The sequence below is a fragment of the Channa argus genome, chromosome 18, assembly GCF_033026475.1.
Source record: "Channa argus isolate prfri chromosome 18, Channa argus male v1.0, whole genome shotgun sequence".
NCBI classification, from domain to species: Eukaryota; Metazoa; Chordata; class Actinopteri; order Anabantiformes; family Channidae; genus Channa; species Channa argus.
Genome location: NC_090214.1, coordinates 11,133,916 through 11,157,780, shown reverse-complemented (window position 1 = coordinate 11,157,780; position 23,865 = coordinate 11,133,916). Strand labels below are relative to the sequence as shown.

Sequence of the window (23,865 nt, the reverse complement as noted above, 5' to 3'; positions counted from 1 at the left end):
CGATTGTGTCCCCTCGGGCACGCTCAACACACGCTGTCACACACAAAACCGTGTGTTCAGTCGTTACATACCGCTTATTGGCGCATCTGGAGACCCCTTTTTACACACGCGAATAAAGAACCCCCCACCCCCATCCCATTCTCCTCCTAAACGTTTAACCCTTTCACAGAACAAAAGATAGTAACGCATCATATTTTGTTTGTGTTATCTGCTCTGTCGCGGAAAACACTCCATAATTGTGGTCCACCGATTTGTCTAGAGCTAGTGAGGCCAGGCGCGAAAGATATTTCACCCAGATACAAAACAACAGCGCTGCTGCAGAGGATTCCTGTTGACCTTATATGGCAGTGTGGGGGTGCTCTCATGCCAGCCGTCCAGAGCTCTCGGATTACTGCTGCTGTCAGGGCGAGTCAGCCCAGCACCGACTGTCTAAATGCGCCACCTTATTTACGTTTCCTTCCTCACTTATCGACTGTTCTTTTTTTTTTTTATACTTCTTGTAAAACATACACCCTTTTTGACTGAAATCGTCCGTGTGTCGGTCGGTGTAAAAGACTTCCTGTTGAATTTGAGAGAAATGTCCTCGGAAAACGGCTCTCTCCCCCGAGTGAACGAGCCTCACCCAGTTATGGCGCAGCAACATTTAACAGCACAGTGCTCTCCTTTGTCTGTAAAGAAGCCATTTTGAGACAGAGAACAGCAGAGAAACCATTGCACAAATGTAGCTTACATGTCACCAAAAGGTTTCTTTGGACAAAGGGAAGCAGTGAAATATACAAGATTTCTTCCCATAAGAGTCACTTTGCTCGTTTAAGACTTGGATTACATGTTTTTTTTTTTGATTACTAACTGTAAGTTCACACTATCAATCAAAAATTATAATTACAGTTAGGCTATTTTAACAGTAAATATTGTTTTGTAAATAATGTTTTAATCAATTGTTCATGTCTGTCTGTGAAAATACTTGCACGTAAAGATAAATATTGGCAAATTAAGTGAAATAGCTCAAAATCCATTACCTTTCAAAACATCATTTCCTTGAGGTTTTAAATGATGTTGCTCAGTTTGAAATGTCGAAATGGAAGAAGTTATACTTCACTGCAATCCTGTCTTCAAAAAGAGAGAGAGGAGAGAGAGGAGATGGTTTGCATATTGCCCACACAGATGGTGCTTGAAGATGCATATTCGCTGGTAGAGAGGCAATGCCTACCACTGATCAAAAAAAAAAAAAAGTTTTGAAAAGAGATCTATCTGTCGTGCTAATGGAGTCCTTCCTTTTCAGGAGACGCTTTCCCACCCCTTATTAATGCCATTATTAGAGGATCCGAAGATGGAGCTGAAAACATTCCTCCTGCCCCTGCGTTTAGGCCTGTTAACTTCTTTTCACCAAAGTGCTGAGGTAAATATTTTTCCCATGAGTTTTCCCTCCATCTGTTTCCTCTTAGGTCTGACTTTCTGTGTTTAACTGTTGTAAAACGTTTTAAAAAGAAAGACAGAAAAAAAACGACTACACAACTGGGCTTCTATAGGGGTTTTAAAATGCCCTTGAAGCAAGGTCAAGCTGACGTTTACACTTTGGACGGATTTGGCTCTTGAATGCACAAAGCTAGTCGTGCTTGAAGTGGTCTGTCCACAGTTGTAGGTAAGAGTACAAGACAAGCCACCACAGGGTGTTAACCATTGCTGTTGTGAGAACAAAGTGTTAAAAGGCATTAATCAAAGCAGAGGGATTATTAATCACCAGTCAAAATTGCAGGCAGCACAATAAACTACTTTGCAAAGGGGTCATTAATTATCCATGTCCTACTTTCTGTCATTTGAACAACAATGGTAACATATAACCTGGACTGTAGGCTGTACAGTCATGTCATTATGCAAATGAACAAACTGCATATCATTGGCTTTTACAAATGCCACAATTAATAACACAATAAATAGAAATACCTTCAATAACATAACTGCATGCCTCTTATTTTATATTACTAAATTATCAAAACTTTTAAATTGGTACAAAAAGAGTTGAACTTACTTATTGCTACTCATATCCTACAAGGCCATAAGTGCAATGCCCAACAACCAGCCATTACACATTTTGTCATGTCAACTGTGTTTTCCCCCTTCTAATTTAACATCTCCAAAACCATAAAGCTGTTTATTCAACATTTTGTTTCTTTTCACTTTAGAAATATAAATGCTATTATAGTATGGGTGTGCCATGACCTAGTTAAGACAAAGATGGATTCCAGGCAGAGGAAAAAAGGCTCAAAATGTCACAGGGTATTACATCCAGTACATTCTCTTCCTTCTTCTCAATCCTTTAAAGGAGGAATCATAGTTTTATCATAGTCCGTGAGAGATGAGGAAATCAAGTGTAAGATCCCTTTTGGAACAAAGGAAACCCATATAGGCCATTGAGTCCTGTTTTTAGGAAAATGGCTGCCGAGAGCGCTTGGCCCCCTCTCTCTGCTCTCTGTTGAAGGACTCCTGAGCCGTGCCTCTAATAGCAGACAGCTCCTCTGCTGCTGCGCTCTGATTGGCCCGTCGAGCTGCCGCTGTTAACCAGCCAATTGCCCGAGCACTGCAAAAACACCAAGCAATGTCAAACAAAACCTAGCACACGGTTCGCAGAAATTCGGTAAAATAACAAATCCACGCAGCCTTGAGATATTATAATTCAATTCGTCAACGTGGTTGTGTATTTTAAAGTAATAGACGTTCCATACATCTGGTTGGCTTTAGTTTGTTTGTGTGGACTAGGCTAACTGACAAGAGAGGTAGAAACCCCAACCGTCGCGTTCTAACGATTATAAACGTTAGCCCGACGGTTAAATTCAGCTCCGAATCAACGGAGTTTCGTATTAAAATGTTAGACCTTTCACGTTTACAGCTAGCAGTCAACCACTAGGTCTTACACGCATGGAGTTCCCGTTTGTTTATGTTTTCAAATATTTCACAAATTGTTTGAATTCGTAAACGGCCGCATGAAACACGCATCTGTACATGGAAACCTGTGTGAAATTCTTTTTTTTATCAGACTTCTGCGGCAGTTAAAAATATTGCCCCTGTGTCTATCTTGTTTGCCGCTTAGGTAAATGCAGTCGGCAGATTCCACACAAAATAATACACTGAGCTTTAGCATACAGCTATCACTAAATATACAATAACTGGGTATATGCAGTAAAGCGTGTCTGTTGTATTTGTTTAAAGCGTTGTTACGTGTCACAAGTCAACGACATAATTAAAAGACAAGCGGAGAGATAAAGAAGTTTGTAACGAAAGTGCGAATAGCGTCGGGGGTGGGCAAGCCTAGCGGTGTATTGTGGGAGAGACAGCAGCTACAGACCAGAGGCACACAATATGTGTTGGCTCTCGCCGTAAAGGAGGCAGTATTCTTCAAGCTAAATCATGTAATGTAAGCGGTGAAAGGAAAGCGATTTCGTCTTTTCATCAATTAAAGAAAAATCACTCGATCGGACGAACCATGTCCAAACCAGGGGAGAGGTACAGATTGAACGAAGACCATGGTAGAAAGCAGAGTTCAAGTAAGCTTGTTCTTTTTCCCCTCTTTCTCCAGACCTCTTAATGCCTGTTTTCGCTAGATCCAGTTTTCGCTCCCACTTGGGTTACCCCTACCACCAAAGTCATGCATCTGTAACGTTTAGCTGTTTTCAACTGTTGGGGGTTGGTAACGGAACCGTATTTAGCGTTGCCTCACGATAGCTCTCCTCTCCTTGTCGCTGCCTGTCGTTTTAGGTTTGGCGAACGGCATGGACAGTCATCCCGTCTGCGGCTCGGCGGAGAAACGGAGTCACCACTGGAGAAGTTACAAGTTGATTATCGACCCGGCGCTGAAGAAGGGATCACACAAACTATATCGCTACGATGGACAGACTTTCAGCATGCCCGTAAGTGGACCGCCTTTGACGCGACGCAACGGCTACAATAGTAACCAAGTAGTCGACCTCCATGATAGGTTACAATGTGGCTCTATGGCCGTGGCTGGTCACGGGCAAGTTCCAGCATCTTAAACGGCGTGGAGGATTTGTCCATGTTGATGTAACAACGCGGCCAGTTTCCAGGACTACTTTGCAACAAGTTAGTGCGGTTTGAAGTTGTGAATGGGATGGATAACAGCGTTATGTCCCCCCTCTCTTCTCATATAGAACCCCGGGATACCACCGGTGGACATCGTCCGAGACCCGAGGATCGGGCGTCTCTGGACCAAGTACAAAGAGACGGACCTGCCGGTTCCCAAATTTAAGGTATCCGCACAGTGAAAGAGTACGGTGCGAGCCTTTTCCTTCAGGAGAAGGTGCTGTCAAAAGTTGCAGACACACCCCCCTCACTCATTTATGGGATGTCCAGTGAAAGTGTGATTGTCGGAGGGTTGTTAAGCACCAGTACGCATGCAGTTTTATGATGGACACGTAGTTTTTTGACTTTTATATGTTTTGAACAGGTCTGGTTGGGTTTGCATGTTCACTGTTACTACTCTGACAGTCTTACTCTTGTCTCAGCTGTCAGAAATGACCCCACACGGTGCTACATTAAACCGAAAGCCCTTAATACCATTAACGCGTCTCTTTTTTTTTTCTTTTTTTCTTTTTTTGCAGATCGATGAGTGTTACATCGGCCCTGTGCCTCCTAAGGAGGTGACATTCGCCAGGTTGAACGACAACATTAGGGAAGGATTTCTTACCGACATGTGCAAAAAATTTGGAGAGATCGAGGAGGTCGAGATTTTGTACAATCCGAAGAACAATAAGCACCTGGGAATTGCCAAAGTTGTTTTTGAGACCGTGAAAGCTGCCAAAATGGCCGTGCAGTCGCTTCACAACACGTCTGTTATGGGAAATATCATCCACGTGGAGCTGGACCCAAAAGGTAAACAGTGATTCAGTCATTCTAGGAAAAGACTAACTTACATTAATGTACTAACAAACACGTTTAAAGTAATACGTTACTTAGCTCTGGATTACTAGAAGGACAACAGTCACGTGTGTAAATGTACATGCGTTGCCTGGTAACGTTGGATAATTGAATTTCATTGAACTAAGGCTGCTCCCTCAAGCACAGAGCTGAGGGTGCTGTGTACTCCCACAGTGCCTAATTTCAGACATGTAAACAAACAGAAACCAGTCTGTCAAAGTGCTCTCCCCTTCACATTGATTCTGTTAATTAATTTTTAATAGAAACCCCTAAATGTTATAGAACACTGTTTTTAGAACACAAGTCAGTAATGATGATGGATTCAGAGTCTGTTGCAAAACAGTAATTTAAAAACTGTTTAAGACAAAGTAAACTATATATTACTTGACTGGCAACAGTTTTTGATATGTTAATATTTAATTAAATAAGTAATGAGGGTTATTTGTACAGTATAATTGGCCATACATGTACCATTGTCTTGAATTATGCTTTCAAATTCTCAAGTGACATTTTCTTACACAAATTAGTGATATTTTTATACTAAGTGGTTTTGTGCAAGGATATACAGAATTGATAATGATTTGGTCAAGTTATTGTTGCATTTATGCATCACATGACATTTTAAATTGGCATGTCTACATAATAATAATAATAATAATAATAACATTAATATTAACTTTACAGTTCACAATTCAACGGTATAGGCAAAATAAACGATACATGATGTAATTTTATCAGGGAAGAGATTAGTTAGAAAGGTGTCTGCATATGTGTGTGTTGCATTTAGAAATATGTATGCTACCATTGAGCAATCAGCTGTTATTTAAATTATACCAGATTAATTAAAGCCCCACTGGCATTGAGCCTGCTTTTTAAAGTTGGCATCAGATCCACTCATGTTTACCACTCTGCAGGTGAGAATCGCCTTAGGTACTACCAGCTCCTAATGAATGGCAGCTACACTCCGCGGACCCTTCCTGTCGGTGGAGAGGAGGTCAGAGAAGTTTCCCCTCGTAGCCTGGCAGAAGCATTACTGGTACAAATTTATCCAATAATATGCAAAAGAGTTTTTGTTGTTGTTGTTCAGTGTTGTGGGGTGTGTAAAATAAGTCTGGGACTTTGATGTTAATATAATTTTAGATATAAGATAATGGTTTTTGCAAGGTCATTCTCAAGAACAGTCGTTGCTTCTTGAGACTAGAACCAACGTGAATTCACTGTTCACCAATTGCACTGTTACTGTGTAGAAATGAACCAACTTATCAATCTAAGTTGTCATCCTTATCTGTTTTCCATTTTATATGCAGCAGGTGGTGAATTAGAGCATAGGAAAAACTTGTGTCTGTGGACTGAATTCTCAAGGCCGCTAAAATGTGCATTTTGGTCTTGTATAAGTTCTTCCAGGAAGTGTGCCTAAATATTCTGATCCACTAGTTTGATCTTATAAATGATCCGGTGTATACTATGGAAAACAATTCTGAATTTATTTTTTTTCAGGAACTTGCTTCAACTTAAAGATATTGTTAACAAAATTCCAAAAATTAAAATGTGTTTTTTGATTGTCAAAGTTCTGTCTTGACTCTGTCCTCTTTTGGTTCCATTTGTCTTCTCTAAGGCCTGTGAGCCCCTTCGCAGTGTGTCTGCTGTGGGAGGAACATTGCCACCCAGTAGCTCCACCACCCCTCTGTCCCAAGAGACGGGATACTCCAGCCTAAGGCAGGACACACCCCAGTCCCAGGGAACCCCTCATACTCCACGCCAGGCAGGTACGCCTTTCTCTCAAGACTCCAGTTACTCCAGTCGACAGTCCACGCCTGCTTACCAGTCCACCCGGCAGGACAGCTCCGGAGGTTACAAATCCCGGAGACATGAGAGTAAGTTCCAGGATGCATACAACCGCAGACCGGAGAGGCCTCAGTACCGCAGCAACATGTACCGGAGTACAACATCTGAACAAGCTCCTTTCAAACAGCACCAACTCACCCCACCTGAGCCTCCCCCCTCCACCTCTTCCTTCACCTATACTGCACCTCCTCCTGCTACGCCCAATTTTAAGTCTGCCTTCTCACCTTACCAGACTCCTTTGCCCCCTGTGTTCCCACCATCAGAGCCAGCGTTCCATCACCCAGTCCAGAGGGAAGGTGAGTACCTACGACCACCACAGCCACCTTTGGCAGCTGCCACTGACTTTGTGCCTGTCAAAGAGGGACCAGAAACTCCTCCAATCCCTGAGCCCCCACCCGAGCCAATGCCTCATCCAGCTACACCTCCTCCTCAAACTCCAGAGCACTGTCCATCGCCTGGCTCCCCTGCTCTGGATCCAGAGCGCAATAGCCTGGATTCTCGCATTGAGATGCTCCTCAAGGAGAAAAGGACAAAACTGCCATTCCTAGAGGAGCGAGACTCGGACACTGAGGTGCGAATGGAGGGAAGTCCAATTTCCTCCTCATCTTCTCAGCTTTCCCCTATTCCCCCTTATACTAGCAGCTCTCAAGGTTGCCAGCAAAATTCTCGACCCTCTAGCACAGGTTTAGAGGATATCAGTCCGACTCCACTGCCAGACTCAGAAGATGAAGAGCCAATTACTGGAACTGCCTCTCTGATAAAAAGAATCAGCTCCCCTGTACATGAGAAGAAGAGCAACAGTGACCTAAAAGATGGACATTTTCGAGGCCACACTCCCACAGATAAAATGGATACGGTAAGAAACAGATTTTTGTATGAAAATTGCATTGGAGAAAAAAAATAAGTGCATGCTTTTGTATTTGTCACATTTGTCAAAAGACATCAGGCTTAGTTAGGTTGTATTAATAGTTTTGATTAGATGATAATAGCATGGTGTTGATATTTACACACAGCTGTGAGTGACAGTTACTCAGGGGACACAGGAAATTAGGTCTAGTTTCAATGCAAGGTGGTAGTAGTAAACTTTCTCTTTTGTTTAACTGCTGTTCTTCTTTGTAAAGGAAATTCCGGTTTCACCGCATACAATGGAGAAAGATACCACAAAAACGTGTTAGCTCTTTCTGTTAACTACTGTTCTGTTGCTTATTTATAGGCAAATTTAAAAAAATATCTTCAAAGATGAGTAAAGTTTCTCAAGTTTGAGAACCAACTTCAAATGTGCATTTGTTGGCCAATAGTTACTGAATATGATGAAAAATGCATAATTCCTTCTCTGGGCAAATGAAGTAGCTGGAACAAGTTATGAATGAAATGTTTTAGTTGTGTGGCTTGCAACCTTACAAATGCCGTCATATTCATATGAAGTCGAACTACTTCTTTGTAGTCACAGTAACACCATCTGGTCTGTGATGTTGTATTGCTACACTTTGTGCTGTGCTTTAAAAGGAAAAAAAAGAGGTGTTCTGCTGTTGGGGAAACGAAGACTCTTGTTTCCTCTTTCTAACATTAACTGCACACGCTCACTCGGAAGAAAACACAATTTGGCTGTTGGCCCCATCCAGTGCCACACTTCCTGGTTTTGCTGAGCCTCACAGTCTGGATTGGCCGCAGCGTCTCTGGTCTCACATTTCAAGTTATCACAAAGCAAACAGGTCATTTTGTTAACGACGCCACTCCCATGCTGAGTTTACACTACTTAGTTTCATTTGTGTGGCAGTTGGAACAGGGATCCTTCCATTATATTAAAGAACAGGGAAGAGTCTCCTTCTTCTAATATGTTTGACACAAGTCTTGCAAATATATTTTTGTTCTGTGATTTAAGGAATGCATAGTTTGATGCCTGAACACACAGCTGTTTTGAAACATGCTGAACATAGACATAGGTCAGTTGTGTTTGACTGTGCTAATCCGTACACTAAACTTTGAACTCTTGAGCTCTTATTTCAATATCTAACTGGGTAAAAACCCTCAATACTTGTTTGGTACTGACTAAAATCTGTCTTCAGCACAGAGTGTTAAAAACTCTGTTTGTGAATTTTTTTTTATGATTTTAAATAGAGGGAAAAAAACTGTCCAAGATTTCAATTCAGGCATAGTTCTTGCATAACTGCTTGTGTTTAACATTTGATAACTTTACAGTCTTTTCTATAATGTGTTTTGTAGATGAAGGAATGTGGATTTTATTTTCATCAAAACTCCTATTGTATCCTAACAAGTTTTAAAAGTTTGAAATAATATCTAGGCATACTTGTTAAGTTTTACAAAACACTAAAAGTTTACGTACTAATTTTTACCTGACATTTTGACATTATCTCAGAGTCTTCATAGGCAGGGTGTAATGACATGCTGTCCCCTTTTGCACAGGGGCATCAGTCTTCAGGTGAAGACATGGAAATCTCTGATGATGAGATGCCTGGGACACCAATCACCAGCGGAGACTGTGGCAAGGGCATAGTTGTCAACTCTGCAGTGTCCCCAATGCAGACCATTCCCATCCCTCCGCCCGGATTTCCTCCTCTACCACACCAAGCCGGCTTCCCGATTCCACATCACCACCTGGCTCCCCACTCTGCCGTCCCGGGACATCCACCTCACCTTGCTGGTCATCCTGGTGTACCTCCCCATATGTTGACACACATGGGCCCCTATCCTCATAGTATGATGCCCCTGGTGCAAATGGAGCTGATGAATTGTTTGCGGTGGGAACAGTGGAGCACGGTTCCTATGTCGTTCCAGATGCAGCAGCAGATGTTGAGTCGTATGGCTCAGACTAGAGGGCCCTACCCATATCCACATTTTATGGACAGTGGTGCATCTGGGACATTCAGTGGGCATTACCCACCCCTGTCTATGGGTGCTACACCCACTAGTGGTGGTGCAGGGGCACCCGGGCAACATTGGCAGCATCCTAGTATACCAAAGTTCAACCCTACAGTTCCTCCTCCTGGATATGACACTAAAAAGGAGGATCCCCATAAGTCTACTGTTGATGGCGTGCTACTTGTTATTGTCAAAGAGCTGAAGGCCATCATGAAGAGGGATCTCAACCGCAAAATGGTAGAGGTGGTGGCTTTTAGAGCCTTTGATGAATGGTGGGATAAGAAGGAACGCTCAGCAAAGGTAAGGCTTTCAAAAAAAAATCTTTAACTACAGAGACATAGAGTGCTTATGAACACACATGCACAGAGCATCTGGGGAAACTCGTACAGGTTTCGAGCACTATCATGAATTGTTAATAATAGACTAAAATCTGATATAAAAACATTGTAATATGTAAACGACTTTTGTATTGTTCTCTAACTGCGTTTAATATAATAAAAGTAAAGGCCATAATCTTTTACCCAGGCATCTTTGACTTTGACTCCTGTGAAGGCAGAGGGGAAAGAAGAAGAGAAACCTAAACCCCCGATGGGTTCAAGTCTGCTTGAGAACTGGAACAAGGGTGAGGGACTGGGCTACGAGGGAATAGGCCTGGGAATTGGTTTGCGAGGAGCAATCCGCCTTCCCTCCTTCAAGGTAAGACTGGAAATGTGTTTTTTAGTAAATCAGTCACACTGCTTGTTTTTCTTCATTGTTTTTAATTTGTGCTCAGGTTAAGAGGAAGGACCCACCTGAGGTTGCAGGAGCAGGCGATAACAAACGTGCCCGTCCCTCCACTCCAGTGGATGATGAGCTCGAGGATGAAGGTACTTCTTTACAATCAACAAACCAAACACTTGCAAATTTTCCAATTCTTCCCTGTGCCAAAAACTAATTTGTAATTTCTGTCAGACCGGGATCGAGATCCAGCTGAGCTTCCTTCAGATGATTCTAAAATGGACAGTGATGGCATGACTGCAAAGCGACGGCATTCGCGGCCACTCAAACTGGACAGTGAAGGAGAGGAGGAGGTGGACACCTCAGGGAAGGAGGAGGAGTCTCTGTCAGACAGAGAGGAGGAACCTGATGAAACAGAGGCTGCAGAGAGGCTTTCATCTGTCAAAGTGAGCTTTCCTCAAAAATTACTAATTGTATGTACTTTTCTGCATTTTGTACATAATTGTATAATGTATCTGATCATCTCTTAGCAGAGTAGTGATGAGGAGGGTGATGATGAGGATGAGGGAGACTCATCCAGTGAGAGCTCTTCGTCAGATTCATCTGATGAAGGTAATTTAAATATCTGACAAACATAGTTGGTTGTTTTTTTTTTGTGATATGATTTCTGTAATTTAATTATCTCCTGCCCCAATTTGTGCAGAAGCTGAGAGTTCAACGTCCTCCAAACCCAGCTCAGACTCCTCAGCAGAAAGTGACATCTCCTCTGAGTATGATGTTAGCTCAGAGGAGGAAGAAACTGAGGAGGAAGAAGAGAAGGCGATGCCCGAAGATGTGAAGGATGAAGGCCGAGCAGCTGAGACATCCTCGTCCTCTTCATCCTCTGCTTCCTCTGCTTCGTCATCTTCTTCTGATGGAGAGGAAGCAGAGGCAAAGCCCAGGTCACCAAGCCCTCCTGCAAGACCAGTCCTAGAAGTTAAGGAAGACAAGAGGAACATGGAGGAGCTAAGCGGCAAGCCCAAACACAGACCTCCAAGTCCTAAGGAGATGGTAGAGGACCTGAAGCCTCCATCACCTAAAGGTATCCCAAGTGAGTGTCTGCTACTGAATCTGTACTGATCCTGTATAACATTTCAACAAAGGTATTGACATCTGGTAAAAGAATAATCTTTTTCTTGTCTTGTAGTCAAAGAGCAAGATATCATAGTAAACAGCAGCATACCTATCGTGAAGTCTGAACCTCAGGAGCTTGTAGCCAGCTATCGGCCTCCCACTCCCACTGGTGCCCTACCTGACAGTGATCAGGAGACAACAGCCAAAGGTAAAGCAGAGCCTGAGGAGGTAGCCTGCACCCCTGGTCGATTAGCCCCACCCCTCCTAGATTCAAATACAGCTATTCTCAAATCTGTTTCTACATCTGTAATGCACCTCCCCCTCCCTCCTCACCCAACAGTAGAAGCTCGATCCCTCCTTCATCCACCCCCTGGTCCCCTACCTGACCTTTCTCAGCGAGCTCGGCTCCCCACAGATGAGGATATACCCCGCACGCCGGGCAGGGACTTGATGGAGCGTGCCCGAAGTTTGGGCAAATCCCAAAGCACAGACACAGTCCCCATCACACCTGGTAGTGATGCCCCACTGACAGGAAGCAGCCTGTTGCTTAGCTCCCCTCACATCCCCGGTAGCCCCTTCTCCTACCCTGCTCAGTCCCCTGTCCTTAGTGCTGGAATCCCACGCACTCCTGGAAGAGACTTAACCTTCACCCCTGTCTTCCCTGACCCCACAGCACTGACTCTTAATAGGAAAATATCATCTGAGAGTCTGGATGATAGATCTGTTTTTAAAGAGCCCCCCACCAGTGCCCAGTCTAATCAAGCACTATCAGCTGGTACTGAGCACTCAGCCAGGGTCCATGAAGATCTGCCTGCTGGTCTCACTGTAGATATCCCTGTGCCATCAGATGCTGCTGCATCAAGAAAGAAACCTGGACGACCCAAAGCCAAGAGGATCCCAGCTGCAGGTGATGAGTCTTTGGAGCTTTCATCTGAGCCCACACCTCTGCCTCATGACACACATCTTGGAGATCTGCCCATGCAAACGTCTGTGAAGTCTCCCGACCACCCAAACCTGGACTTCCGGGAAGGAGAGTTGCAGCCTCGGACAGTCCTTCCTGTTGAAGATGGCTTTCTGTCCTATGACGAGGAGACGTCTGTGGCCGTGAAGCCCACACGGAGGGCACGACGGGGGTGGGAGGAACTGCTGCTGGGCAGCCTGTCCCCTGTTACCACGCCTTCACGGCCATACTTCACCCCACGCTCTGACTTTGAGGAGATGACCATCCTGTATGACATCTGGAACGAGGGCATAGATGAGGAGGACATCCGGCTTCTCCAGATCACTTATGACAAAATGCTCCAGCAGGATAATGGCAACGACTGGCTAAATGACACCCTCTGGGTTAACCATCCTCATATCCTTTACTGCTTAATGCCTGTGGTTTCACACTAAATGTTGTCATCACAACGAAGTGCTCCATGATTTAGAGTGACAAAAGAGAATAAATATTTAAATTTTCAACAAATCATCCGCTCATCAGCTTAAATAAAGGGTATGTAGAGTCTATATAGTAATAGTTGTGTATCTTATAGCACCCCCTCTGGTGGTAAAAGTCAAGAACTTTTTTAAAAAGTATTTTTAAGTTGTTTGGCAGCTGAACTATGGTTAAAAGTGATTTCAGTTTCTTCCTTGACTGCTCTGCACCTACCAACATCCCTGGAGTAAAGAAAAAGAGAAGAGATGATGGCATGAGGGATCACACAACCGGCTGTGCCAGAAGTGAGGGGTACTACAAGATAGATAAAAAGGATAAGATCAAGTACCTTCAGAGCACGCGGCTGCAATCAGAGGAGCCGCCAGTCGACACACAGGTGTGAAGGAGATGCCAAATTATAATGCTCAAATTAAATCTATAATATAATATATGTTAATAAGCCATGTGCAGATCTAACTTCAGCTTCTGTTTGCAGGGTATGAGTATTCCTGCCCAGGTTCACGCTTCTACCAGAGCAGGCTCAGAGCGGCGGTCAGAGCAGCGTCGTTTGTTGTCCTCGTTTGCATGTGACAGTGACCTGCTGAAGTTCAACCAGCTGAAGGTGAATAACAGCAAACAGAACTTTATTCCTGTGGGCAGTCTGATTCTCTGTTTAAAAAAATACTTGGTGTCAGTAAATAGGTTCTTGAAAAATTGTTATAACTGACAAACTAAAAGTATATGGCAACTTTTGTCAGCCTTTCTGATACTAACAAGAGACACTTTCTCCGCCTTTTTTTCCCCTCTCTCAGTTTCGTAAGAAGAAGATCAGATTCTGCAAGTCACACATCCATGACTGGGGTCTGTTTGCTATGGAGCCCATTGCTGCTGATGAAATGGTGATTGAGTATGTGGGGCAGAACATCAGACAGGTGAGAAATGTTTGTTGTAGGTTTTTCTGCATAAATTAATCTATCCTGTGTGACTCCATAAAGGTTGAGTGTCCTAATCAAACTTTGATGTGTAGGTGTTGCTTGGACCACAGTAACAGCATGAAGCTGACTGGGCTTCTTAGTCCCAGAGTTAACAGTGTACACAGATTGGGTTTTGAGATCAATTCAAAGAAATGTATTAATCCACATGGCACAGTTAAGGCTTATATACTTATTACTGATGAGAAAGCAAGACGTGGTGGATTTCAGTGTCATATAAACTCTGTTTCTTTTTAAAGCTGTCAGACACCTGAACAATTAAATCCATTTTTTAGGTGATTGCGGACATGCGGGAGAAGCGCTATGAGGAGGAGGGCATCGGTAGCAGCTACATGTTCCGCGTGGACCACGACACCATTATAGATGCTACAAAGTGTGGCAACTTTGCCCGTTTCATAAACCACAGCTGCAATGTAAGAAACCAGCCCGCACACTGTCTTTTGCTAAAAGTTTCATGATCAGTGGTGGAAAGTTTAATACTCACAAATACTAGTAGACTGCAATTCAGAAGGAAAATATTGTACTTTCTGTTCCACAACATTATCTAGCAGCTGTTTACCAAGAACTTTGCATATTTTGCTGATTATTTTTCATACAAAACATATGCAAATTGTCCTTTTGTACAAATCTCCCTGTTATTGGGACATTGTGTTCCCGAATTAAGTTAGATTTTCTTACAAAAAGCCACAGAAAACATCTAGTAGGAATATTTTATAAATTTTATTTTTTGTCTTTTTTTTTCACTACTGATGGTAATTTTAAAGCTTTTTGTTTGTTCAAATTAAACAACAGGTCTAAATGTTCTCGCTGTCCTGCACAATTAAGTTTTTAGAATTCTTAAACTGAAAGAAGCAGAACATTCTGCCTAATGATCACTTTAACTTTTTGACACTAGATACATATGGCTGAGCAAAATTTTAAATGAAGGACTTTTACAAAATTATAATAGGAGTGTTACTTAAATAAAACACATTATGTAATTATGTCCGTCCTTAACTTAACTTCTATCTTGTTTTGTTTTTTTTCAAGCCCAACTGTTATGCAAAGGTCATCACAGTGGAGTCTCAGAAGAAGATCGTGATCTACTCCCGACAGCCCATCAATGTCAACGAGGAGATCACGTACGACTACAAATTCCCCATCGAAGACGAGAAGATCCCCTGTTTGTGTGGGGCAGAGAACTGTAGGGGAACACTGAATTAACGTCTGGATAGAGTGCGGTCACCTGTTCGGCTCTCTTCACATATTTAACTCTAGATTGTTTACGATTTATGGTGCTCTTGAGATGAAAAACGCATAGTTTTTTATGTATGCCAGTGACCCAGAATTTACAAAACACTTGACATGCTGGTGCAGCACTTCTTCCCCTCCTCTCAACAATGGACAGTATTTCAGTGTGGTTCCTTCCACCTTTACTTCTGGTTTGTACAATTTTACACTTTTTTTTTTTTTTTTTTTTTTGTCTCATAAGCTTTATGTACACCACACGTGGTACAAAAAAAACCCAACATAAACTCTCTTGATCAGCTGCTTACTAACACTTACTGTTGAGACGCACAAGCCCACCAGGAAAAACACCTCTCTGTGGGAGAAGACGGTCAGCACCTAAGCAGATGGTAGATGTCCCTGTGTCCATCCAGCAGAAGGTGGAATGACAGCGGAGCATCGCTGGGCCAACACGGACCAAACCTCTGCTTCTTCGCCCCTACCTCCTCTGCAACGATTTTCTTGGAAATAAAATCAAACTGAAAAAAATGTAAGTGAAGTATAAATCAATCCTGCCACAAAATCTGGAATATTTGGTTGTCACACCTGGTCTCACAGGCCAATAATGGATCATGCTGCTTCCTATTAGTTAATGCAAAAGTTGACAACGTGCAAAATTTCTATTAATGCTATTCCAGTGTTTTGTTTAGGTTGTTTTTTTTACTTTTCTTTAAAGACACTATATTTTGTGTGTGTGCGTGTGCCTGTGTGTGTGTGTCAGGCTTCTAAATGAGAGTATTTATCGTCACCACTCTGTGAAAGAATGTGAGTGCACTGCCCTCTATTGATCGCAGCGCAGAAGGCCAAGCATTCATGCAGAAAAAGAACATGAAAACTCAATTAATTTCTGTCCACATTCATTTGGCAACAGATGAAAATATTTGCCAGACTAAAGAATAATTTTTCATTGTATGTGCCATATGAATGTGTAAATCTTTGACCTGAGCAGGCAGGGAGCTGTCACCTAAAGCTGTGTGAACATGCATGTGCAAAAGAATTGCTGCCTATTTCTTTTTTCCACTGGCATGTTTCAGCATCTTTTCCTGGGCTTACTGTCTCATGTTTGTTTCTTCATAGATTTCTCTTCAGCAACACTTATTACTCTTACAGTGTTTAATGTTTGCTGCAAGACAGCAGTGTTTTACAACCCAGTGGATTTTTCCATCATAGTCTGTGAGGGTTGTTCTTTCTCTATAAATTCTATTAAGATGAAAAAATATTTGTGAATGCACTCGAGGCTTGCACTTCTGCTATGTGCTGTCTCTTAGCCAATCAGCCCATTTCCCCCACACCCTCAAGACCAAGTCAGTTATTGCTATTCATTCAGTTGAATTGAATAAGATTAGATCCTTTTTTTCCACCATCATTGTTTATATTGTATATGATTACTTGTACATAGGATTTGAAAGGTTTTTTTTAATCTTCACAGGGATAACACTTTTAGGATGCATCTGTCTCTCTTTCATTTTAACAAAAGACTGAATATTTAAAACTATTTTCAGGGATCTGTAAAGAAATCTGATGGTTTAAAAGGCTGTTTATATAAAGGAAAAGGTCCACTGTGTACAGGGAAAGTCTCCACCTCCCTTTCTGAAAGATTGTTTCTCGTAGAAACGTCTTCATTTTCTGCCCATTTGCTTTGTAATCCTAAAATGTGTAAATACTGTAACTGTGAATACTATATAAATATATATATTTTTGTTCCCTGGGATTTGCTACCTGAACTCGGATCTATGTAACATATGAGGTGAGTGGTGAGCTGGTAGCAGGAAATTCAGCTTGTGTCAAGCTTTTTGTTTTTGTTTTTCTTTTTTAATATTCTGTTGTAAATTCTATGAGGAAGTTGTTTGCAGTGTGGAGAAAAAAAGAAAAAGGTGCAGAATCGGCATGGGAAGAGGATAGAAGCATCAGCCAGTTTCTCATGTCTATTTATTACACAACAAATGTATGAAAAAGGACAAATGGAAATAAAGCAATTTTGCATACAACCATAAACTGGTTGTTTTGTTTTGTTTTGTTTGTGTCACATGAAAAATGAAGAAAATGAATGTTTGACTGAGATGAACCAACACAATCCCACTGATGCTGAATTTTCATGAATGAAAACAGACGGCAGCTGACTAAACAATGACTCTGTGTGTCAGGGTGGTTTGATCAAGGACCAGGTCATGTGATTCACTCTCCTCTCACACACACAGATCCTGGATGTTGCACACCGCTGGTATAAAAATGCAGCCACTGTGATACACACTACCATATGTAAAACCAAGCAGGACATGGCTGCTAAGATTTGTTTAAGTCATTTCTTTATATGTAACGTATACCAGGGTATAAAGATGCTAAATGCAGTGATTTTTTTTCTCTATTTTTTTCAATAACATAATTTTCCAAGATTTTATCATGTTAAAACCCAAGACTTGTTTTTGCAGTGCAGTTTTGAATATTTCTAAAGTCTCCGAATAACTTTCTGTGACTTTCTGTAAGTCTGACTCAAACCTAAAGCCCATTCACAATGAGATTGTCTCATTCATTCTCTGCTCTTGTTTAAGCTGTGTTATTAATCACTGAATCCTACTGCTGTTGTTTATCTGCAGTCTGACGTCACCTTCCTCCCACCCTGCACTCACATTTACAGAGTCCACAGAGAAAGACGTTACTGTGTGTGTGCGTGTGTGTGTGTGTGTGTGTGCGCGCCACCCTGAGGTCGTGACAGGAGGAGGATGGTGTGATCACAAGAAGAAAGGATGGGATGATGGAGCTGAGACAGCATGGAAGCCCAAATCACACTTCACCATCTGCTGAATGATTTCAAACACACCAACAGAGGAACACACAACTCCACACTGAGCGATCCGATTGGTCAGACATTCATTACTCCAGCTGCTCTCTTGTGCTGTTGGTAACTCCTTTTGTAACTACAGAGACGTTTCATGTTTATGGTGTGTTTTCTTTAATCACAGGACTTTTTATGTTCAAAATACAAATTCAGGTACTTTGATGTGTGGTGTCACAGACTGCAACATAGAACACTGTATTCTAGCAGATCCTTTTAATAGAGGAGGGTCACATTGTAAAAAAAGTTCAAGGCCCCAGATTTATTGGTGGCCATAATAGCACTTGAACACCTGCTACAAGCCTGCTAGGTTGTGTTATTTTAACATTTGACGTGAATGCTGGTGGCAAACCTTAACCACAGAGTTACAACATTTTACTTACAAAACATCATCCATGGAAGAGAGAAAAGGCTTGTTTCCGACATTATTTAAAACACAGCATGAAAATGTGAGGGAATAATGTATTTTTATTGTGTTAATACAGCAAATGTTATAACAGATTCAATGAAAACTAAAAGAAGACTGAGAACTTTTAACACGGACATAAAACTATGACTCTGAAGGTTGTTTTGCAGTGCGTCATAGTAATCAATTTGCATACTTGAAGTATTTCTGTGCACCCTTCTAGTTCACGTACACTGATGATGACAGACATGTGAAAATAAATGAACACAGAAAAGTTGATGCACTGTAGACACATTTTTGCATGTTGGATCCAGGAGATTCAGCTCATTAGTAAACAATGACTATATTTTATTTTAGGCTCCTATGTTTCATAGGAGAGATTTGACTTGGTAAAACTCAGGCGTCATTAATAACATTTATGAGTGCATTCATTTAAAGATTTCTATGAGCCAGCAACAGAGTTTAGGGCTCAATTATGCAGTGGAAGCCTGCAACAGGTAAAGCTGAATATATTTCAGTCTTTATTAATATAATCGTTTCTCTATTAGGACATGTCAGGGCCGGCTGCAGGAATAATTTGATGTGAAAAAAAAAAACGGCTTTGTGTGCTGCTTTATTTGGAGTTAGAGCTGGAAATAGGAAATTTAGTTATACTGATACCACTGCTGCAAACATGGTGCATTGTTCAGCAGCAAACAGTACTTGTTTTTAAATAAAACTCTAAAATATGTACTCTGAAAACATTTAACAAGAGCTAAAACAGACAGCACTCATGATTGTAATTAAGACATAGCTATGGTTTTAGTTGTACTAGCCGCTAGGATGAAAAAAGGGTTATCTCATCAAATACTGGCATTGTGCTGAAATTAAAGTATTTTGTGGAGATACAGCAAATATTTTCTCTCACTAGGATGAAAACAGTAGGCTATAGATTTTCATGGAGAAGCTAACATTATATCTACAAAAGTCATAAATTCATACATGGCTGCCACCATAAAACATAATTCAGTATGTGCCCAAAATCTAACTGTTAGTGATGTACTAATGGGGTTCAATACTCCTGCAGTGAAGGGCACAATCATTTAAACATTTCACAGTACTCTTCTTCACAGTATGTTTTTATATATATCCTTTCTTCGAGATGTACGAAACTTTTTTTTTACCATTCAATATCATGTAAAACTAATGCCAGGGAAAACTAAGATAACGTAACATGAGTTAATTTTCATTTGGCATTGTAGTGTCTCATGATTTGGGGTTAAGGCCATGTTAAAGTCCAGAGATGAAGCTTCCCAACAACATGATTGGAAGCAGATGCACTGACACAGCTGACCCGAGGAGAGGACTGCCCATCCCTGTGGGGAGTTTGGCATCTTTGGATGCTAAGACGATGCGGCGGAAGGTAGGGTGGATGTGTCTGAAGTTATTTTGCAGAGGCGTCACCTGTGCTGCATCCTCCTCTGTGGAGAAGATCTGGGAGGTAAACTGAGCCAGCTGAGGAGAAAACGCACTCTTTATTTACAGAACCCAAGACAGTATTTAGCATGATAAAAAAAAAAAAAAAAAAACATGATTTAAAAAGGAGACCCACTTGAGACCATGAGATGTAAATTGGGACTTCATACAAAGTCCATACAACTGCTTGAGAACACGGAGGGGTGGTAAGGCTGCCATAATAACGGTAATACTGACTCATGTTGTGCTTTGGCAGAAGGCTCATCAGTGGGAATGGCTTGACTTTAGTTGTTTGGCCTTACAAAAGGGTGAAAAGCAACAGAACAAGTTATAAGTAACACAAACAGCAAACAGGAGTAATTTGTGTGTGTGTGTGTGTGTTTTGCAAACCTTTGTAGGCTACAGAGGAAAGTTTTTGTGATATGTGTCCAAAGTGCACATGGTCTGCATAAACAACCTGCAAAAAAGGATAAAATCAGGATGTTTTGGGGGAAAATGGCTCCAAATGTTTGAGTGTGTGTGTGTGTGTGTGTATATATATATATATATATATATATACACACACACACACACACTGAACAAATTTGACAAACTAACATCAATGAAGAATCCAAGGACAGCAAGTCCTGTTGGGTCACGCAAAGCTGCTGTCAAATTTGGGTGAATGGACTTCATGTTGACTATGTGCATCTGGACATAAAAAGCACAGAAACGTTAAGGGGAGTCTGCACTGCACCTGTCTCACAGCAGTTGCTTCATGGCAGTGTAGAGCTGTCTACTGACCATACTGTACCTCCATTGGGTATCTGCGCCTGTGCACTGTGTGCTCTGAGCCGTTAGTGGCTGGATCGCCCCAGTGGAAGTGCAGCTGAATAGTGTGGTACACGTCTGGAAGGCCTCCGCCGCTCACTGACATGCCACTGCCAAACTGCAGCACCACTGAGAGCAAACAGAAACATGACATCACCAACACAAAGGCACAAAAGAGACGACAATACACATGTTCAGAACAATATCTGCAGTGTATTCACCAGAGTGTCCATCGTTTTTAAGCGTCCAGTAGCCTGCTTGGGTCACATTGAAGCCCTCCAGATGTAAAGACCCCAGAGAGTTGTCTTTGATCATCTTGTGGTCCAGATTGATGGGAGAGTGGTGCTCTTCCAGTAAGGGGTGACATGACGGGAACATGTCTCCCCATGCGTAAGGATCTGAGGTTGAGAACCAGATACACCAGTAAAGGAGGGATTGTTGTCTTAATGGCGACACAACAACACACATCTGATGGGTCTCTAAATAAATATATAATATAAATAATAACACCAAGAACGAAAAACAATGAGTCGAATTTATTCTTGACCATGGAGAGAAGTCAAGTAGTTAATTTAACAATTTCACATCAAGGTATGTTTAGTAGCTGTTGTGTAGTTTTTGATCTTACCACAAATTTCCTTCAGCAGGTGCAGTTTTACCAGTTGCCATCAGATTTTAGATTTGAGGGACTTATTCCATATATCTTAGCTTTAGAGTTGGAACAGTAGCTGACAAAAAAAATCAGCATGGTCCATTTGGAAGCTGTTGTGGTATTTTCGATCCTCATGTTGCCCAGTTGTCATGTAAATATACAGTACATTCTTTACTCAAGTTGAGTTACATGAACTTGAGTGAAAAGTAGAAGTTCTGATTCAACTTCTTTACTAAAGTACTAAAGGGAAACATACAAGCTATGAATGTAACTGAAGTATAAGAGTATAAAACACATTTCTACGTGTTTCTGTTTAAAGTTAATGAGACCTCAAGTCGTATTACTGTTGTTAAAGATTATTAAATAATTAACTTCAAATAATATGTAAAAACACTACTGAAAATAAGGAACTTCAATGAACATTATCTTTGCTTCAATGTGCAAGTCTATTTTTAGCAACAGAATTTCAAACATTATGATAAACACTCATTAGGTCTAATTAAGCATAAGTTAAATTTAAAATTTTAATAAACCCCCTGGAAACCCCCAAGAACTGCCCTTGGCTGTAAACCCACACACTCACTGGAACCACAAGCTGCATGAAGTTATTACATGGGAACAAAGTAAGTAATGTTACAGTATCTCTTCTTATCAACACACTGATGACATCTGCCTGATGCTGTCAACGCTGTCAATCGTGAAAACCCCACTCTTTAAAAAAGTTGTAAGCAAAGATTTAAGGAGTCTCCAGTGTGTAGTAAAGATACCAAATTATGAAAAATAATAATATCAAAAAAACGTTATTTCCCCTCCAATGAACTGCAACTAGGAAGGAAGAACTGCAACTAGGAAGTTTTGAAAATGTAAGTAGCAGAAAGTACAGATATTTCAGTTAAAAGGCAGCATGTAAAAAAGAAATAGTTGTCAGCAAAATAAATATTTAAAGAAAGTACAAACATATATATATATGTACCTTATTACTTCCTACGTCTGCACTCTGAGATGTTTAGAGGAGAAAAACAGTGTTTGGATGATGTGCTCACAACTTAAAACACATTAATCGTCCAACCTTGAGGTGGAAGAACACCTTGCTTTATTGAAAGGGTCACAGACAAAAGCTGCTAAAATCTGCTTTAAAATAATGACGGAAACAGAACTTGAATTGTATATTCCTATTATAGAAAACACATCAGAGTGTTTGCATTTTAAAAACACATCACACTCTCTCTGTTGCTGTCTGTTTCAAAAATAAAAGTATTTAATTGGTTACTTACCACAATGTGGCTCATTGTAACAGTAGTCTTCTGGAATATGAAAACAATTTCCTCTTATTGAATGACCTTAAATTAAACACAAGCTACATCTAAAAAATATTTTGTTGTATGAGATCAGGGCCCTCACCTGAATCAGCATGTGGAGCAACAGTCATCAAAAGGAGGACAGCCCAAATCATTGTAGGATCCTGCAGCCCGAAGAACCAGACAGGTGTCAGTGTCTGAGGTAGACGGAGAATTGCTCCCTAAATACGAACGAGGTAAAAGCGGAGTTTTATTTTGCCCTGCTCTGATCAGTAAACCATGTCATTGCCAGTCTAGTGGTCTTTTCTGATCAACAGGCTCATTGATGCAAAGACAGCTTCACCCTCCACCCCCACCCGCCGCTGCCACCATCGATGCCCAGTGGCTAGTAACAAGACCCATTCATCTCATGGGAAAGCGAGAGGACTTGTAGCTCACTGAATTAGAAGGGAACTTAGCTTCACATCGCCGATAACTGCCTGAAATGAAAAAAATTGGAAATAAAACAACTATACCTGCTAATTTAATTATTTAAAAAAAAAAACTTGAGTTTAGATTCTCTTAAACACGAGTCCACTACAGAAGTGCAGAGATTTCTCTTTGTTTTAGATATAATGCATTAGTGCAGGTTTTCTTTATTTTTTAATTTCCAAAATTAAAGTAACAAGGGATATTGGTAAAATAGATACCTGAATAAATAGTATTTTCCAAAAATTGAAAACCTGTTAAACTAAAATAGCACAGAAAATAGTGCTTAACCTGGCAATACAATCCTCAACTTTGTACATGAAAACTCTGAAATCTTTTATTTGCAGAAAAAAAGCTGTAATATTAAGTGATATTGCACTTCTCCAGTCATAATTTAATCATGGACTTGACCTAACAGCTCAACTTTAAGTGTTGCGTCTCTTCCATCCAGGAATACATTATGCCATTCGGTTGGTACTTGGCCGACGTGAACAAAGCCTCTTTTCTTCAGTGATGATGCTTTCCAGCAGGGTATCACTCTCTCTGCTCCTCATGACTCACTGCAAGGTGCGCCATATCCACTTTCTTTAAATTTTAATCTTTTTATTGCTGTGGATTGGATTTATCCAACAACCTCTGTCTCACTGTTGGGGGGGGATTTCCCTGCATATCCCTTTAATCCTCCGACATTTGGTCCCCGAAGCTGGAGGAATTTCCTCCACAAGCTAAAGGACTCACAGAAAAGCTAAATGTCATGATTGATGAGGTTCAACATAAAGTTCAG

The 23,865-nt window shown here is 41.3% G+C and overlaps 2 protein-coding genes across 8 annotated transcripts; one reads left to right on the top strand and one right to left on the bottom strand.

Annotated features, from left to right (window-relative positions):
• Positions 1-193: 193 nt before the first annotated feature.
• On the top strand, positions 194-17,153 carry setd1ba (SET domain containing 1B, histone lysine methyltransferase a). Of its 6 annotated transcripts, none has more exons than XM_067483163.1 (19): positions 194-851; positions 1,283-1,399; positions 3,754-3,905; positions 4,164-4,262; positions 4,614-4,884; positions 5,844-5,965; positions 6,545-7,630; positions 9,199-9,954; positions 10,180-10,350; positions 10,427-10,520; positions 10,606-10,817; positions 10,902-10,983; positions 11,075-11,461; positions 11,558-12,841; positions 13,132-13,298; positions 13,398-13,523; positions 13,714-13,833; positions 14,169-14,306; positions 14,923-17,153. In XM_067483163.1, exons 3-19 carry the CDS (start codon positions 3,768-3,770, stop codon positions 15,094-15,096), a joined length of 5,427 nt encoding a protein of 1,808 aa, XP_067339264.1. In that variant the 5' UTR covers positions 194-851; positions 1,283-1,399; positions 3,754-3,767; the 3' UTR covers positions 15,097-17,153. The 6 variants fall into 6 exon arrangements, with proteins under 6 accessions (XP_067339264.1, XP_067339266.1, XP_067339265.1 ...); XM_067483165.1 differs by lacking the exons at positions 194-851; positions 1,283-1,399 and adding an exon at positions 3,188-3,542 and having other exon boundaries at positions 11,558-11,692; positions 12,332-12,841; XM_067483164.1 differs by lacking the exons at positions 194-851; positions 1,283-1,399 and adding an exon at positions 3,191-3,542 and having other exon boundaries at positions 11,558-11,692; positions 11,825-12,841.
• A 966-nt stretch (positions 17,154-18,119) lies between these two features.
• car15 (carbonic anhydrase 15) lies at positions 18,120-23,021 on the bottom strand. 2 transcript variants are annotated; one of them, XM_067484115.1, is made up of 8 exons: positions 22,717-23,021; positions 22,590-22,619; positions 20,885-21,061; positions 20,647-20,792; positions 20,451-20,543; positions 20,244-20,310; positions 19,990-20,150; positions 18,120-19,892 (listed from the first exon to the last, which is right to left on the bottom strand). In XM_067484115.1, exons 1-8 carry the CDS (start codon positions 22,766-22,768, stop codon positions 19,668-19,670), a joined length of 951 nt encoding a protein of 316 aa, XP_067340216.1. In that variant the 5' UTR covers positions 22,769-23,021; the 3' UTR covers positions 18,120-19,667. The 2 variants fall into 2 exon arrangements, with proteins under 2 accessions (XP_067340216.1, XP_067340217.1); XM_067484116.1 differs by having other exon boundaries at positions 18,121-19,892; positions 21,292-22,619; positions 22,717-23,012.
• Between the last annotated feature and the right edge of the window lie 844 nt (positions 23,022-23,865).

Excerpts from the sequence above, each read along its gene's own strand:
- setd1ba (XM_067483160.1), top strand. The coding sequence starts at position 3,482 with ATGTCCAAACCAGGGGAGAGGTACAGATTGAACGAAGACCATGGTAGA. Across the intron at positions 7,631-9,198 it reads CCACAGATAAAATGGATACG|GGGCATCAGTCTTCAGGTGA; the intron begins GTAAGAAACAGA and ends CCTTTTGCACAG. Across the intron at positions 11,462-11,557 it reads ATCACCTAAAGGTATCCCAA|TCAAAGAGCAAGATATCATA; the intron begins GTGAGTGTCTGC and ends CTTGTCTTGTAG.
- car15 (XM_067484115.1), bottom strand. The coding sequence starts at position 22,768 with ATGATTTGGGCTGTCCTCCTTTTGATGACTGTTGCTCCACATGCTGAT. Across the intron at positions 21,062-22,589 it reads TTACAATGAGCCACATTGTG|ATCCTTACGCATGGGGAGAC; the intron begins GTAAGTAACCAA and ends TCTCAACCTCAG. Across the intron at positions 20,311-20,450 it reads TCCTTGGATTCTTCATTGAT|GTTGTTTATGCAGACCATGT; the intron begins GTTAGTTTGTCA and ends CCTTTTTTGCAG.